At 34.9% G+C, this 13,548-nt stretch overlaps 1 protein-coding gene across 1 annotated transcript; it reads left to right on the forward strand.

The window, feature by feature from the left end:
- Positions 1-11,145: 11,145 nt before the first annotated feature.
- Positions 11,146-12,063, forward strand: LOC310649237 (olfactory receptor 14A16-like; the record flags this gene model as incomplete). The annotated part of the gene is made up of 1 exon (XM_083377542.1): positions 11,146-12,063. The coding sequence occupies one exon, from the start codon at positions 11,146-11,148 to the stop codon at positions 12,061-12,063; it is 918 nt and encodes a 305-aa protein (XP_083233668.1).
- Positions 12,064-13,548: the final 1,485 nt, after the last annotated feature.

The following is a 13,548-nucleotide window of genomic DNA, read 5'->3' on the forward strand; positions in this document are numbered from 1 at the left end:
TGTGCAAAGCTTCAGGGGGGTGGATGAAACAGACCCAACCCTGTTTGTAGCCAGTCCCTCAGAAAGCCTAATTGTTTAAAGATAAAGATTCCCCCTGTCCAATCATGTTTGATTCTAGGGAGTGGTCCTCATCTCTGTTTTTTAGCTGAGTCAGTGTTGTCTGAAGACACTTCCATGGTAATTTTCCACTGAACTGGTACATATTTATCTACTCACATTTGCATGCTTTCAAACTTCTAGGTTGGCAAAAACTGGAACAAGTAATGGGAGCTCATGCCATCACACAGCACTTGGGTCTTGAACCTAGGCTGTAAGTTTTCCAGCTGACAACTCAGAATTTTTAACCACTGAGCCATTGCACCCATTGTCTACTCTCCCAATAAATCTTCTGTTCTGGATTATTGCTAAATGTCTACAAAGGTTCCCTCCTTTTGTATACTTAAATTCTATTCCTATGTTAAACACATTGCCATTGCTTTCTCAGAAATACATTTTAACCATTCTTGCGAGTCAATTATTCCTTTAAATGTAGTCTGAATTGTAATATGTAAAATCTTTCAAACATGGAACAGCTATGGTAACACCAAAACAGGAGTGCTTCATTGAGACTCAGAGCTGAAGTATGTATATTATGTCAAGTCACAGATCCAGAACATGCAATTTCTAATCATAGGTGATCAAGTTGGAAATCAGAAGAGAATAGGCAAAAACAGAAGTAATGTGCTAAAGAAGGGTAAGGAAAAGTCAGGCGCCTGGTGAAACAGCAACAGAAGTAAATGGGCTGCTTGAAATCAGAATATCATTCTCTCTTTGTATATTTTACTATACTGAAAAAAATCTCTATCTCTCTCCTGTCTATCTTCCATTTTCTTAAATTGATATTGCTGCACCAGGAGATGCCAGAGTTGAAGAAAAAGAACTGGAAAAAATTACTCTCGTACTGTATTGTGGTTTGGTATGCTGGTCTTAAAAATAAGCAATTGCTTAAGAAACAATAATTGTTATTGATCCTGTTACGTAGTACAGTAAATGCTTTGAGATACTGAAAACAAAAACATCTATTTATGGATTCGCTCAGAGGTGTGTTTTTAATCTTTGTTTATTTAGAAAATTTGTATTGCTTTCCAAATCATACATAAAGGTAAAGGTAACTGTTCCCTCACACATGCGTGCTAGTCATTTCCAACTCTAGGGGCTGGTGCTCATCTCTGTTTCAAAGCCAAAGAGCCAGCGCTTGTCCGAGAATGTCTCCGTGGTCATGTAGCTGGCATGACTAGACACCAGAGGTGCACGGAATGCTGTTACCTTCCCACCATAGTGGTCCCTATTTTTCTACTTGCATTTTTACATGCTTTCAAACTGCTAGGTTGGCAGAAGCAGGGACAAGTAACAGGTGCTCACTCTGTTACGCAGCACTTGGGATTCGACCTGCCAAACTGCCAACCTTCTGATCGACAAGCTCAGTGTCCTAACCCACTGAGCCACTGCATCCCTAAATCATACATGGTGAAGGGCAAAAGAGAAAAGGATGTTGGGCAAAAGAGCAAAGAACAATGCTGAAATAATTGTAATGGATCCCAAGTTTGTAGCTTGGGTGTGGGTAATTTGCCACTGGCAGGAATTCCTGCCCTCATCACAGTTTTAAGTTTGTCAGTGTCTGCTCCTTACAGAGATGTAGATGCTCTAATTTTTTCAGCTCAATCACAATTCATTTATATGAGATTCATTCATATAAGATTCCCTTGATGTTGTAGTAAATTCTGCATTGAGCAGAACAGAACAGGATGACTTTACGTCTTTATTGACAAAACGCTCTGAAGTTGTTGTTGCTAGAGAGCAGAAAGAATGAAACTCTATGTAAATGTGATATAGTAAACCACAAATTGATGTTTAAAAACAGCCACTCCATGATATTATTTTATGGTTTAATGTGTGCTGTTCAACTAAGAAACCAAGTGTGATTCCACAATGCAGCTCTCAAGACTAGAGTGAACAACAATGATTCTTCATGGAATTCTTCAGCCTCTAAGGAATGACTCTGAAATATTACAGAAAACAACAATGACATATTAATGCACCAGTAAGATCACAGCCAAGAAGAATGTCAAAGAGAACCAAGATAAGTACAATCTTTTTTAGTTTTTCTCCATGCTTGACATTTTTGTTCAGTTTGGTTCAGTTTAATGTAATTATTAAGATTATACCCAATGAGAAACTTTAGTGCTCTATTTTAAATATAAATAAAACACGAGGCATTTATTGGCTTACTGGAATAGGGGAAACCAATATTAGATTTATATTATTATATATTTAACAGTGTGAACAACATCAGGGATGTGAACAACATCAGTCTCTGCAGATATGTGCAGACCTGTCTCAAAGGTGGATTAAAGGCTATATGCATTATCATTTTCAGTAATAGTATTTAATCCATTTCATACTTCTTATATTATTTCAAAAACTTCAAAATCATAACTATCTACCACATACATATATACATACATACGTACATAAAAGGAAAAAAGAGGTAGTAGAAAAACTAAATTCAGAAGGAAAAATAATTCATCCAATGTTCAGAAAAAGTCTACATAAAGAGACAGGTCTTCAAAAGGAGTCCTTAAGATTTAACTGTATGTCTCTTATATGTAACAGAGGAGAAAAGCTTCCAGACAACTTACTGTACTAACAATAAGTTGTCCTTAGTTGTTTGCAGCAATAAGTACAGTCTGTAAGATATCCTGATCTAAAGTTCTTTGGAACTGAATCTAACTGTAACCATTGTTAAAAAAAAAAAAGGGAAGGAGAATTAAGCATATCCTGCATCCCAATGCTGGATTAATAATACAATTAGAATTATCTAATGATCATTCACACTACATTAAAACAGGGATCACCAAACTCTTCTGCTCATCAGTCCTTTCAGGAAGTTTCAGAATGTTCATCAAATTCCTTAATTTTATTATAGGAAAATAATTTAATACATGCTATTTTAATTAATAGTACCCAATGATACTTAGGGATCCAATTGGCCACTTTGGAGAAGCTTGCCTTAAACATTGTCACAAAGGAAACAGATCAGTTCTGGCAGTATAAAATATAAAGGAAATCATCAGAATAGGAAGTATAATAGGATGAGAATTATGATTTTGAAAAATTCCTTCCCACCCCTAGGAAAAATCACTTATATGTACCATAGAAAATAAAGTGGCCATTTGATTACTTAAAATAATTCCTTTTCTTTCCAACAGGTTAGATAATAATTTTATTATTACTTTTAGAGTCATGGGTATCTCAGATATGATTGTTTTTATGGATAGCTGTAAGACTGTATGAGTCCACGTCCAAAGTGATCCGTATTACATATTTCATATTTTTTTCTATTTACAAGGAGAAGGGTCAATAGGGAGAAGTTAAACAATCTATTGCAGTAAACCATGAATTCTAGAAAGATTGATTAGAATTTGCTAGCTGTGGGACCCACATTATTGGTATTCCAATCTTACAACATTGGTATATGAGCTATTATAAAATTGGATGGAAAATGTTGTGAAATGTATATTTTGTTCACAAACTGATTAATCATTTAACTGTTTCCACAGGATTTAAATACGTGAAATGGCCAACCAATCTATGAAAGAGTTCATTCTGATGGGATTTTCTGATGACCCAGATTTGCAAATGTTGCATTATGTGATGTTCCTTATAGTTTACATAATAGCCTTAGTGGGGAATTTTCTTATTATATTAGCAGTGGCTGCTGACCACCACGTTTATAGTCCCATGTATTTCTTTTTGATCAGTCTCTCCCATTTAGATATTTGTTCTATCTCCACAACTGTTCCAAAATCCATAGCTGTTTCATTGACAAACCACAAAGGGATTTCCTTTGCTGGTTGTTCCATTTTTGTTGGTGGTGAACTTGCTCTATTAACTATTATGGTTTATGACCATTATGTAGCCATCTGCCATCCTCTGCAATATAGGCTGATCATGAACTGGAACACCTGTATTCAAACGGTAGCAATTTCCTTCATATACAATCTGATTCATGGGGTGTTAGAAACCAGTATGACTTTTTGATTAAACTTTTGTGTGTCCAACACATTTAACCAATATTTCTGTGACATTCCTCAATTATAAAAGATTTCTTGCACAGATACAAAAATCAATCAAATGTTGATCCTTGTTCATGGTTTATTTTTGGACACATTTATTTTTACATCCATCTTTACTTCCTATGCCTATATCTTCTCCACAGTGATGAAAATGCCAACAGTTCAAAGCAGGTATAATGTTTTTTCTACCCGCACTCCCCACTTAACTGTTCTTTCTTTATTTATGACTACTGCAATATTTTCCTATCTGAGGCCCAAATCACTTTCTACTCCTTTTGTAGACTTGCTTTCTGCTGTTTTGTACAAAACTTTGCCACCAATTTTGAATCCTATTATTTATACCTTCAGAAACAAGGACCTATAAAAAGCTCTCATAAAAATGCTGAAAAAGAAAGGCATTACATGGCACAATTGCAACTATTTATCTCCTTAGGAAATCATACTCATGATACAAGTGTGATGTGATTTTACATTTGCAGCTATGTTTCTTTGTATTCATTCCTAATGAAATAACTTGATTTTAATTTGAGGGTGACTTCTGGTATTCAAAGATTTAATATATTTTATAAATGGTTCACTTATTTAACTACTAAACATAAACCCCATACTTCTACCAGGAACTGGCAGGTGTCATACATAGTGCTTCTGCTTCCTGTTTTTCTCACAAAAATAGTGGTTTCAGGTAGATTTGGGGAAGAGAGAATGATTGTGGTGGGTCTTATTACAGGTGCGGATGAGACAGCAAATAGGGCGGAGGTATAAAAACTATCCATATGGTGTAGTAACAACAATTTGCACCTAAACATTGGCAAGATGAAAGAGATGGTGTTAGACTTCCAGAGAAAAAAGGAGGAACCTGCCCCACTTTACATCGGGGAGGACTGTGTAGAGAGAGTTTCCTCCTTTAAATTTCTGGGAGTCTACCTCTGTGAAGATCTGACCTGGAAAGTTAACACAAACCAGTGGCTAGAAAGGCCCAACAGAGGCTTCACTTTTTTAGGGTCTTGCAGAAGAACAGGGTAGAACAACGGCTAATGACCCTCTTTTACCGGTCTACTATAGAGAGTGTCCTCTCATATGGTATTGTGGTTTGGTATGCTGGTCTGACAGCTGTGGACAGGAAAGTATTACAGAGGGTAGTGAGCACAGCACAAGACATTGTGGGCTGTTCCCTGACACCACTGGATGACATCGCCAGGGCTCGTTGCCTTGGAAGAGTGAGGAAGATTCTCAGGGATGACTCACACCCTGAACGGTATCTCTTTACTCTCCTACCATCCGGTAGGAGATATAGGAATATAGCCAGCCGTACCAACAGGCTGAAGAATAGCTTTTATCCGTGGGCTGTTAGGCTTTTGAATGGGATGTAATCTTATGCAGAGTTGACTTGGGAGGCCGGTGTGTGGTGTAGTTGGTTCACATAGTGTGGTGGGATGGAGGGTTTGTTGTCACTGTGTGTTGGGGGGAGAGAGCACAGGGGGAGGCTCAGCTAATCTCAATGTACACGTGTTGTACTTTGACAATAAAGGTTTATTATTTATTTATTATTTATTGATCTAAAGTCCCCCAATAAGCTTTCACAAATGAGAATCAATTTGAATTTGGATCTCCCTCCTTGTCTAACATCTTAATTATTCACCATAGTTGAATGAACCTCCTTTTGCCTTTGTTAACCAATTTTTAACAGGTTTAATTATTTTATGGGAATATGCCTCAACATCTAAAATGACTTCATACACCAGTAAGATCTGATTTTAGCTTTAAAGTTGCCATGGTTTGTTCCCTATTTGCTATTCACGCCATCTTTTATTTTTCAGTTGTTTCTTTTAAAAGTTTTATTGCACGTGAAATAAATACTAAATATAAAAAGTACAAAGTTCAAAAACTAAAAAGAAGCCAAAATGGAAGAAAAAGAAAGGAAAAAAGCAAAATTGGGGGTGCAATCAAAAAGGGAAAGAACTTCTAAAAGAGAGTAACATGTGACTTTCTTCAGTGCAGATACAAGCGAAAAGTACAATAAACTTATCAATTAAGTTAAATCATAATGTACAAGTCCTATAATCAATAAATGAATCTAGTCAACAAATCGAAAAGTTAAAATTTCATTTCTTCCCATTTCACCCAAATAATCTAACAATGTTTTTCAAGTAGACATGAAGCTTGAGATTTCTCTTTTTTTCTAATCATGCCACTTACAGTAAAACCATTGGGAGCTGGTAGCATAGAAATTTGACAAATATATTTGATAAATAAATAGATATATATTTAATCTGATAATCATCTATGGAGTATAATTCAGTTCAAAATTTGCTTCCATATACAGACATGGATTTTCTTAAAATCAGAGCTCTATTCTCTTTTTTTACACTAATTAAATATCAGTTTTGAAACTGCTAAATTATTAAGAAACTGTTTTTAGATTTGTTTTAATTCAAGCTGATACATAAGGACAAAACTGTGAGGTTTCTTCCAGGCATCTATATTTTCTTTTCATTTTTGTATTATCCAACCAACAATTGCATGAAATATCTGTATTTTGTAATTTCTAAGTATTAGTCTTTGTTCTGTTTTCATAGAATGCTATGATTGGAAGGGACCTCAGAGGTCTTTTAGTTCATCTACCTGCTCAGTGCAAAAATAATCTTTCTTTTCTTTCAAAATTAGTTATTTTTCAACAATAAACCTATTCCACCTTAAAATTCAAGATAATAAAGTTTTTTATTTACTTATATAGTAATATGCTTCCACTATGTCAGGGGTAGGCAACCTTGGCTCTTTTATGACTCGTGGACTTCAACTGGCTCTTCGAGCTCTCTGGCCCAGGCTGAGAATTTTAATTTTAATTTTAATTTTAATTGGGGTTTTATTTGTTCAGGGACAGATATAATTTTTTAACTGTTTTTAACTTTTGTATTTTTGTTTTTAATCACCCTGTAAACCGCCCTGAGTCCTTCGGGAAAGGGTGGTATATAAATGTAATAAAATAAATAAATAAATAAAATAAACTCCCAGAATTCTTGAGCCAGCATGGCTCATCTTGGAAACTCTCCCTTTTCCCTCAGCATGACTGGTTCAGGAATTCTGGGAGTTGAAGTCCATTAGTCATAAAAAATCCAAGGTTGCCTACCCCTGCACTATGTCAAGAGTTCCCTGGATACATTTTAGTGAAAGAGGCAATTCTGAAAATACATAGAAGCCAATCTTTTGAGACCTTATAGGTTAAATTCATACTCAGAAACATACTGCTGGTACAGAGAACTACATGTAGTTCTTGACATACAACAGTTCATTTAGTGACAATTCAAAGTTACAACATCACCAAAAAAGTAACCTTCGACTGTTTTTCACACTTATAACCATGACAGCATTCCCGTGGTCACATGATAAAAATTCAGACACATGGCAACTGACTTATACTGTACTTATGAAGGTTGCCTTGTCTATGGGTCATGTGATCACTTTTTGCAATATTCTGACAAGCAAAGTCAATGGAAAAACTAGTTTCACTTAACAGCCATATTACTAATTTACCAACTGCAGTGACTCACTTAATCTGTGGCAAAAAAAAGTCATAAAATCAGGCAAAACTCACTTAACAAATGTTTCACTTAGCAACAGAAATTTTGGGCTCAATTATGGTCATAACCTGAGGATTATTCTTTCTGTAGTTGCCATTATCTCCCAACAGATGAGCAGTTACATTTTGTATAAGTTACAGTTGCTGAATAGTGTTCCAAAACATGGGTCATGATAATGGCACAAAGTAATGTTCTCTGGATCTCCAGCTCAAGATATGACCTCAACAGATATACCAGTCAAAGTGAAGGAACACTCTCACGGCTGTTGCCATCACCTGAAAATCCAAAATTGTTGTGAGTTCACAATGACTCCCATGTGAGAGGTCTGTATTTTATGGGAATGTCATTCCATTCTGAATTGAAAATGGTTTCTGTATAAGAAGAAATTCCACCATTTTAAATATTTATCAATATTCCAGAAGAAGAAGAATTATTGGGAGTGTAAACAAGGAGAGTTATTCAGGAGAATAAGTTAAACTTTAAACTTAAACATAACTGAAAATTTAAACAGTAATAATTGTTTAAAAAAGAAGAAACATGTATTAACAATAATTATTGATCCTATTATGTTACTACAGTATCTGCTTTCAGATACTTAAATTAGAAGGATTGATATGCACTTATCAATACTTCAAGACTATTCCATTGGAATCATTTCTACTCTTTCTGGCTCAGCTCTGCTTTGTGCAATGAGCGATCTACCGATGTTCAACAATAGAGCAAAAGACCTCAATAATGTTATAGAGTTTCCTCTGAAATTCTGTAGCTTGGGCATGGCTAATTTCTCATTGGCAGGAATTCCTGCCATCATAGTTTTTATTTTCAGTCAATGTTTACTTCCTTCCTGAGGTCTGATTGCTTTAATCCACACAGGACCCATGGTGGTGCAGTGGTTAGAATGCAATGGTTAGAACTCTTACCCCCAGCCAGTTCAGTCCTGACCAGTTCAAGGTTGACTCAGCCTTCCAACCTTCTGAGATCAGTAAAATGGGGACCCAGATTGTTGGGGCAATATGCTGATATCTGTAAACCACTCAGAGAATGCTGTAAGCACTATGAAGCAGTATATAATTCTAAGTGCTATTGCTATTGCTATTAATTTTCTCACAATTCCTTTGTATCAACATCAGTGGCAGGGTGGAGAATTCTCTTGATGCTGCAGTAAATTCTGCACTGAGCACAAAGTTGGACAAGACAAATTAACTATTTTCCTCATTAAACATCCCAGATTTTTTAGGCTAGATAACAGAAAGAATGAAAATCTGCCTAAATGTGATACAATGAACCACAAAGTCCATGATATTTTTTCATGGTTTAATAAATGTTGTGCAATTAAGAAACCAAGTGTAATTCCATAATATAGTTTCCAAGATCAGTGGGGAAAAACAATGCTTCTTCATGGAATTGTGATTATCCCCAGTGAATTACTCTTTGAGTTATGGCAGAAAAACAATAGTGACAAAATATTCTTGTTCTCTACTACATTTAAATGCACAAGTAAGATTATAAGCAAAAAGAATGGTTCACTGATCTTCCAAAACAACACAAGTAAGTACAACCTTTTATATTTATCACCAAGAATGACAAATGTTTAAGGATATCCAACATTTTCCCCCAAGGATAACACTGAGTTTAATGTAATTATTAACATTTATTAACAGTAAACTTGCAACATTTAAATTTAAAGAGTGCTCTATTTTAGATATGAGTACAATATGAGCATTGCATACTTTTACTGGAATATAATTTAATAATATTTTGTTAATATTATCTGTACACAGCTGACAGTTCTTTAGCACTTCATACACACTGAGGTCTTCACAAAAACCTAGGACCTTAAATAATAAGTAAATAAATAAGTATTTAATTATTTATTTATAATATTATTTATATAAATATTATTTCTAATATTATAATATATTTTAATATTGTTATGATATTGATATGCTATCTCTGTTGTCTTATGTACAGAACAGTCCCAATGGTGGAGTAAAAGTTAACTAGATTATTATTTTTAGTATTAGCAGTAGTATTTAATATATTCCATACTTCTTCCTATAAAATATTATTATTAGAATTGTTAATAATAAAATTGCAACATTTGTCTATTTTAGATAGGGGTGCAGTATGAGCCATGTATACCTTTACTGAAATAGGAATAACTTGTTTTTGTTAATATTATCTGTTCACAACTGCCAGTTCTAGATAGTTAGATAGATACAGAGAAAGAGAGAAAGTGTACACAATAAATGATGGTTTAAATCTGTCTATCTATCTACGTATTATATGAAAATAAATAAAGTTTAATAAATACTATTTAATTAATAGTAACATTGAAACTTAGGGATAAAAATTGAACACTTTGAGGATCCTTGCCTTAAACAATGGAGCAAAGCAAATAGTCAGTCCTGGCATTATAAAATATGAAGGAGACAGTTAGAATTTGAATTATAATAGGATGGGAGTGATGAATTAAAACTTTTCTTCTTGGCCTCACTTACACATACAATAGAAAAATTGAATTGCCACCTGAATATTTAAGTTTTAATCTTTCAAGTAGATTGAATTCTGATTGGTCAAGTATTATACAAATCACTTCTATTGTTTACATGTATAAACTATAAAATTGTCTCAGCCTGGGGCCAAATTGATCAATATTAAACATTTGAATATTTAATTTTATTTTCTACTAAGAAGCAATAGTGTTGATAGTGAGAAAAATTGTTTTTAAAGTGCTGCAGATAAGTGATTTATATGAAAGCTCATTAAAATTTGTTGGCTATGGCAGGGGTCCCAACCTATGGGCCGTGGCCACTAGAGGACTGTGAGGGGTTTGCAACTGGGTCATGGAAATGGCTGGTGAGTGTGTGCATGAGCATGCACATCCTCATATGCCTGAGTAGTAGGCAAATGTGGGTGTGTGCACTCCATTTTCATGAACGTCAGGTACATGTGCATGCTGCTCACGCAAATGGAACTGTGCATGTGGGCTTGCCAGTCTCTTGCATGAACTATCCCTGCCAGTCCTCAAAGCTGGAAATGTTGGTGAAATATGGGCTATGGGATACTAATGGAATTTATTGTTACAATGCATTTCATATTACAAAACTACAGAATTAAATGGCAGTGTTTAGTTAGCATCTATTGTTAATGGTTCCTTGATGTTCTGATGAGAGTTTCCTGAGACAGTTGTGACAGTTAAAAACTATTAAGATGTAAAGCCCATGGTGACTGTACACTGTACATTTTATTTGATCTCAGTGACTATGTAACTATCCTCTGCTGCAATTTCTATATAATAAAAAATAGATTTTCCAACAGACGCACTATTGATATTCCAATATTCCAATATTGTTAGATGAGAAATTTATAAAATGGAGGGTGAAGTGTTAGGAAAATTATATTCTTCACTAACTCATATAATTACTTTCTACAGGATTCAAATACATGAAATGGCCAACCAATCTTCAATGAAAGAGTTCATTCTGATGGGATTTTCTGATGACCCAGATTTGCAAATGTTGCATTCTGTGATGTTCCTTATGGTTTACATAGCAGCCTTAATGGGGAATTTTCTCATTATAACAGTAGTGGCAGCTGACCACCACCTTTATAGTCCCATGTATTTCTTTTTGGTCAATCTCTCTCTTTTAGATATTTGTTCCATCTCCACAACAGTTCCAAAATCCATAGCTGTTTCACTGACAAACAACAAAGGGATTTCTTTTGCTGGCTGTGTCACTCAAGTCTTTCTAATGGTCACATTTGTTGGTGGTGAGCTTGCTCTGTTAACCATCATGGCTTATGACCGTTATGTAGCCATCTGTCATCCTCTGCAATATAGGCTGATCATGAACTGGAACGCCTGCATTCAAATGGTAGCAATTTCCTTCATATGCAATCTGATCCATGCGGTGTTAGAAACTAGTGTGACTTTTACATTAAACTTTTGTGGGTCCAATGTGATTGTCCAATATTTCTGTGACATTCCTCAGTTACAAAAGATTTCTTGCACAGATACAAAAGTCAGTAAAATGGTGATACTTGTTGGATTCTTTTTGGATTCTTTTATTTTTGCATTCATCTTTGCTTCCTATATCCATATCTTCTCTGCAGTGATGAAAATGCCAACAGTTCAAAGCAGGTATAAAGTGTTTTCCACTTGCACTCCCCACCTAACTGTTTTTTCTTTATTTATTATCACTGCAGTATTTTCCTATATGAGACCCAAATCACTCTCTTCTCCTTCTGTGGACTTGCTTTCTGCTGTTTTGTACACTGCTTTGCCACCAGTTTTGAATCCTATTATTTATAGTTTTAGGAACAAGGACCTACAAAAGGCTATCATAAAAATATTTCAAAAAAAATAAGAATTAAATGACATTTTTGCAGTCACTCATCTCTTTTTATTTTTTATTTTAAAAAACAACTATGGTACAATTATGATTTAGTGTTTGCAGCTATGATTTCTTTGCATTTAATATATTTGATTGAAATAACTTGATTTTAATTTTAGTGTGACTTCTTGTATTTAGAGAATTAATAGTTTTTTAAAAATGTTTTAATTATTTAATTACTAAACGAAACCCCATCTGTTCCTGCTTCCTGTTTTTCTACTCAACAATCCTTGCAGGTAAGTTTGGCTAAGAGAGAATGATTGATTGGAAGTAATCCAGCGAACTTTCCAAATGGAATGAACTCCAATTACTGTAGTTCTCCCCATTTCTGGTCTAACAAGTATACACTACAGATCTCTTTAAACAGATGGTAGGTTGTATATGGTACCATCAAATCACAGATAGATAGATAGATAGATAGATAGATAGATAGATAGATAGATAGATAGATAGATAGATAGATAGACAGACAGACAGACAGACAGACAGACAGAAAAAGATAGATATAGACAGATATTCCTTTATTGTGAAAGATAGAATAATATCTGCAATTCATAATAAATTGTTAAATCTTCATGTTAAATTTAGTAATCCAAAAACAATCTAATTAACATATTTTCTATTTAAAACTTTCTCTCTCTGTGTGTGTATGTGTGTCTGCCTCTGCCTCTCTCTCACTCTCTTGTAATTCTGTCAAAATATTTAAGTAAATATTGTGTCATTGTATGAATTTTTGATAGGGTTTGAATTCAGGTATATATTGAGATCATTCTGATCAGATTTTTAACTATGCAAGACAGACATAATTACTTGTTTCTCCCTGTCATGAATGAATAATATCTTTAAAATCCTGGATCCAATTTCTTATTCTGGCCTGCCAATCCTGTAAAACTGAAATTCCACAACAGTCTTCCAGATTAAAAAATAATAATAATAAACAAAAAAGTACATATCATTTCTAAAACACTCTCATGATGGACTGATAAAGGAAAGCATAATGTATTGGGATTTTTACTTGTACTGATTCACGTGTCTGTTTAAATGCTGCTTAAAGGTTGCTCAATGGTGTGTCTGTGTAACAGTCTCTAACTAAGCCAGACTTGTTGTCTCCAAGAAGATCATTGGTAGATTTGGGGTGGGAATGCATTACTTTAAACCTATTAGCCGCCGCCTAGTGGCCAATTGTATAAGTAGCTGCACAGCAGCCACTGTTTCAGTTCTGTTCCTGTTTACTTCAATAAAGCATGTTCCTGTTTGCAACCTTCCATCTCGCTTATTGCCTGCAAAGAACCGGCTACACAACACTGGCGACGAAGGTGGGATGCTGCCACTTCGTAAGAGCCTGAAGTCACTAGGGAGTGAGACCAGCACAGTGCCTGGTAGGGACAGTGTTCCCCCCTCGGTCTGCCTAGCAAGCCACACTGGAGACCACCCGGCCCTGAGGATCAGACCCAGGTC

The sequence above is a fragment of the Vipera ursinii genome (assembly GCF_947247035.1).
Source record: "Vipera ursinii genome assembly, chromosome: Z".
Lineage (NCBI taxonomy): Eukaryota > Metazoa > Chordata > Lepidosauria > Squamata > Viperidae > Vipera > Vipera ursinii.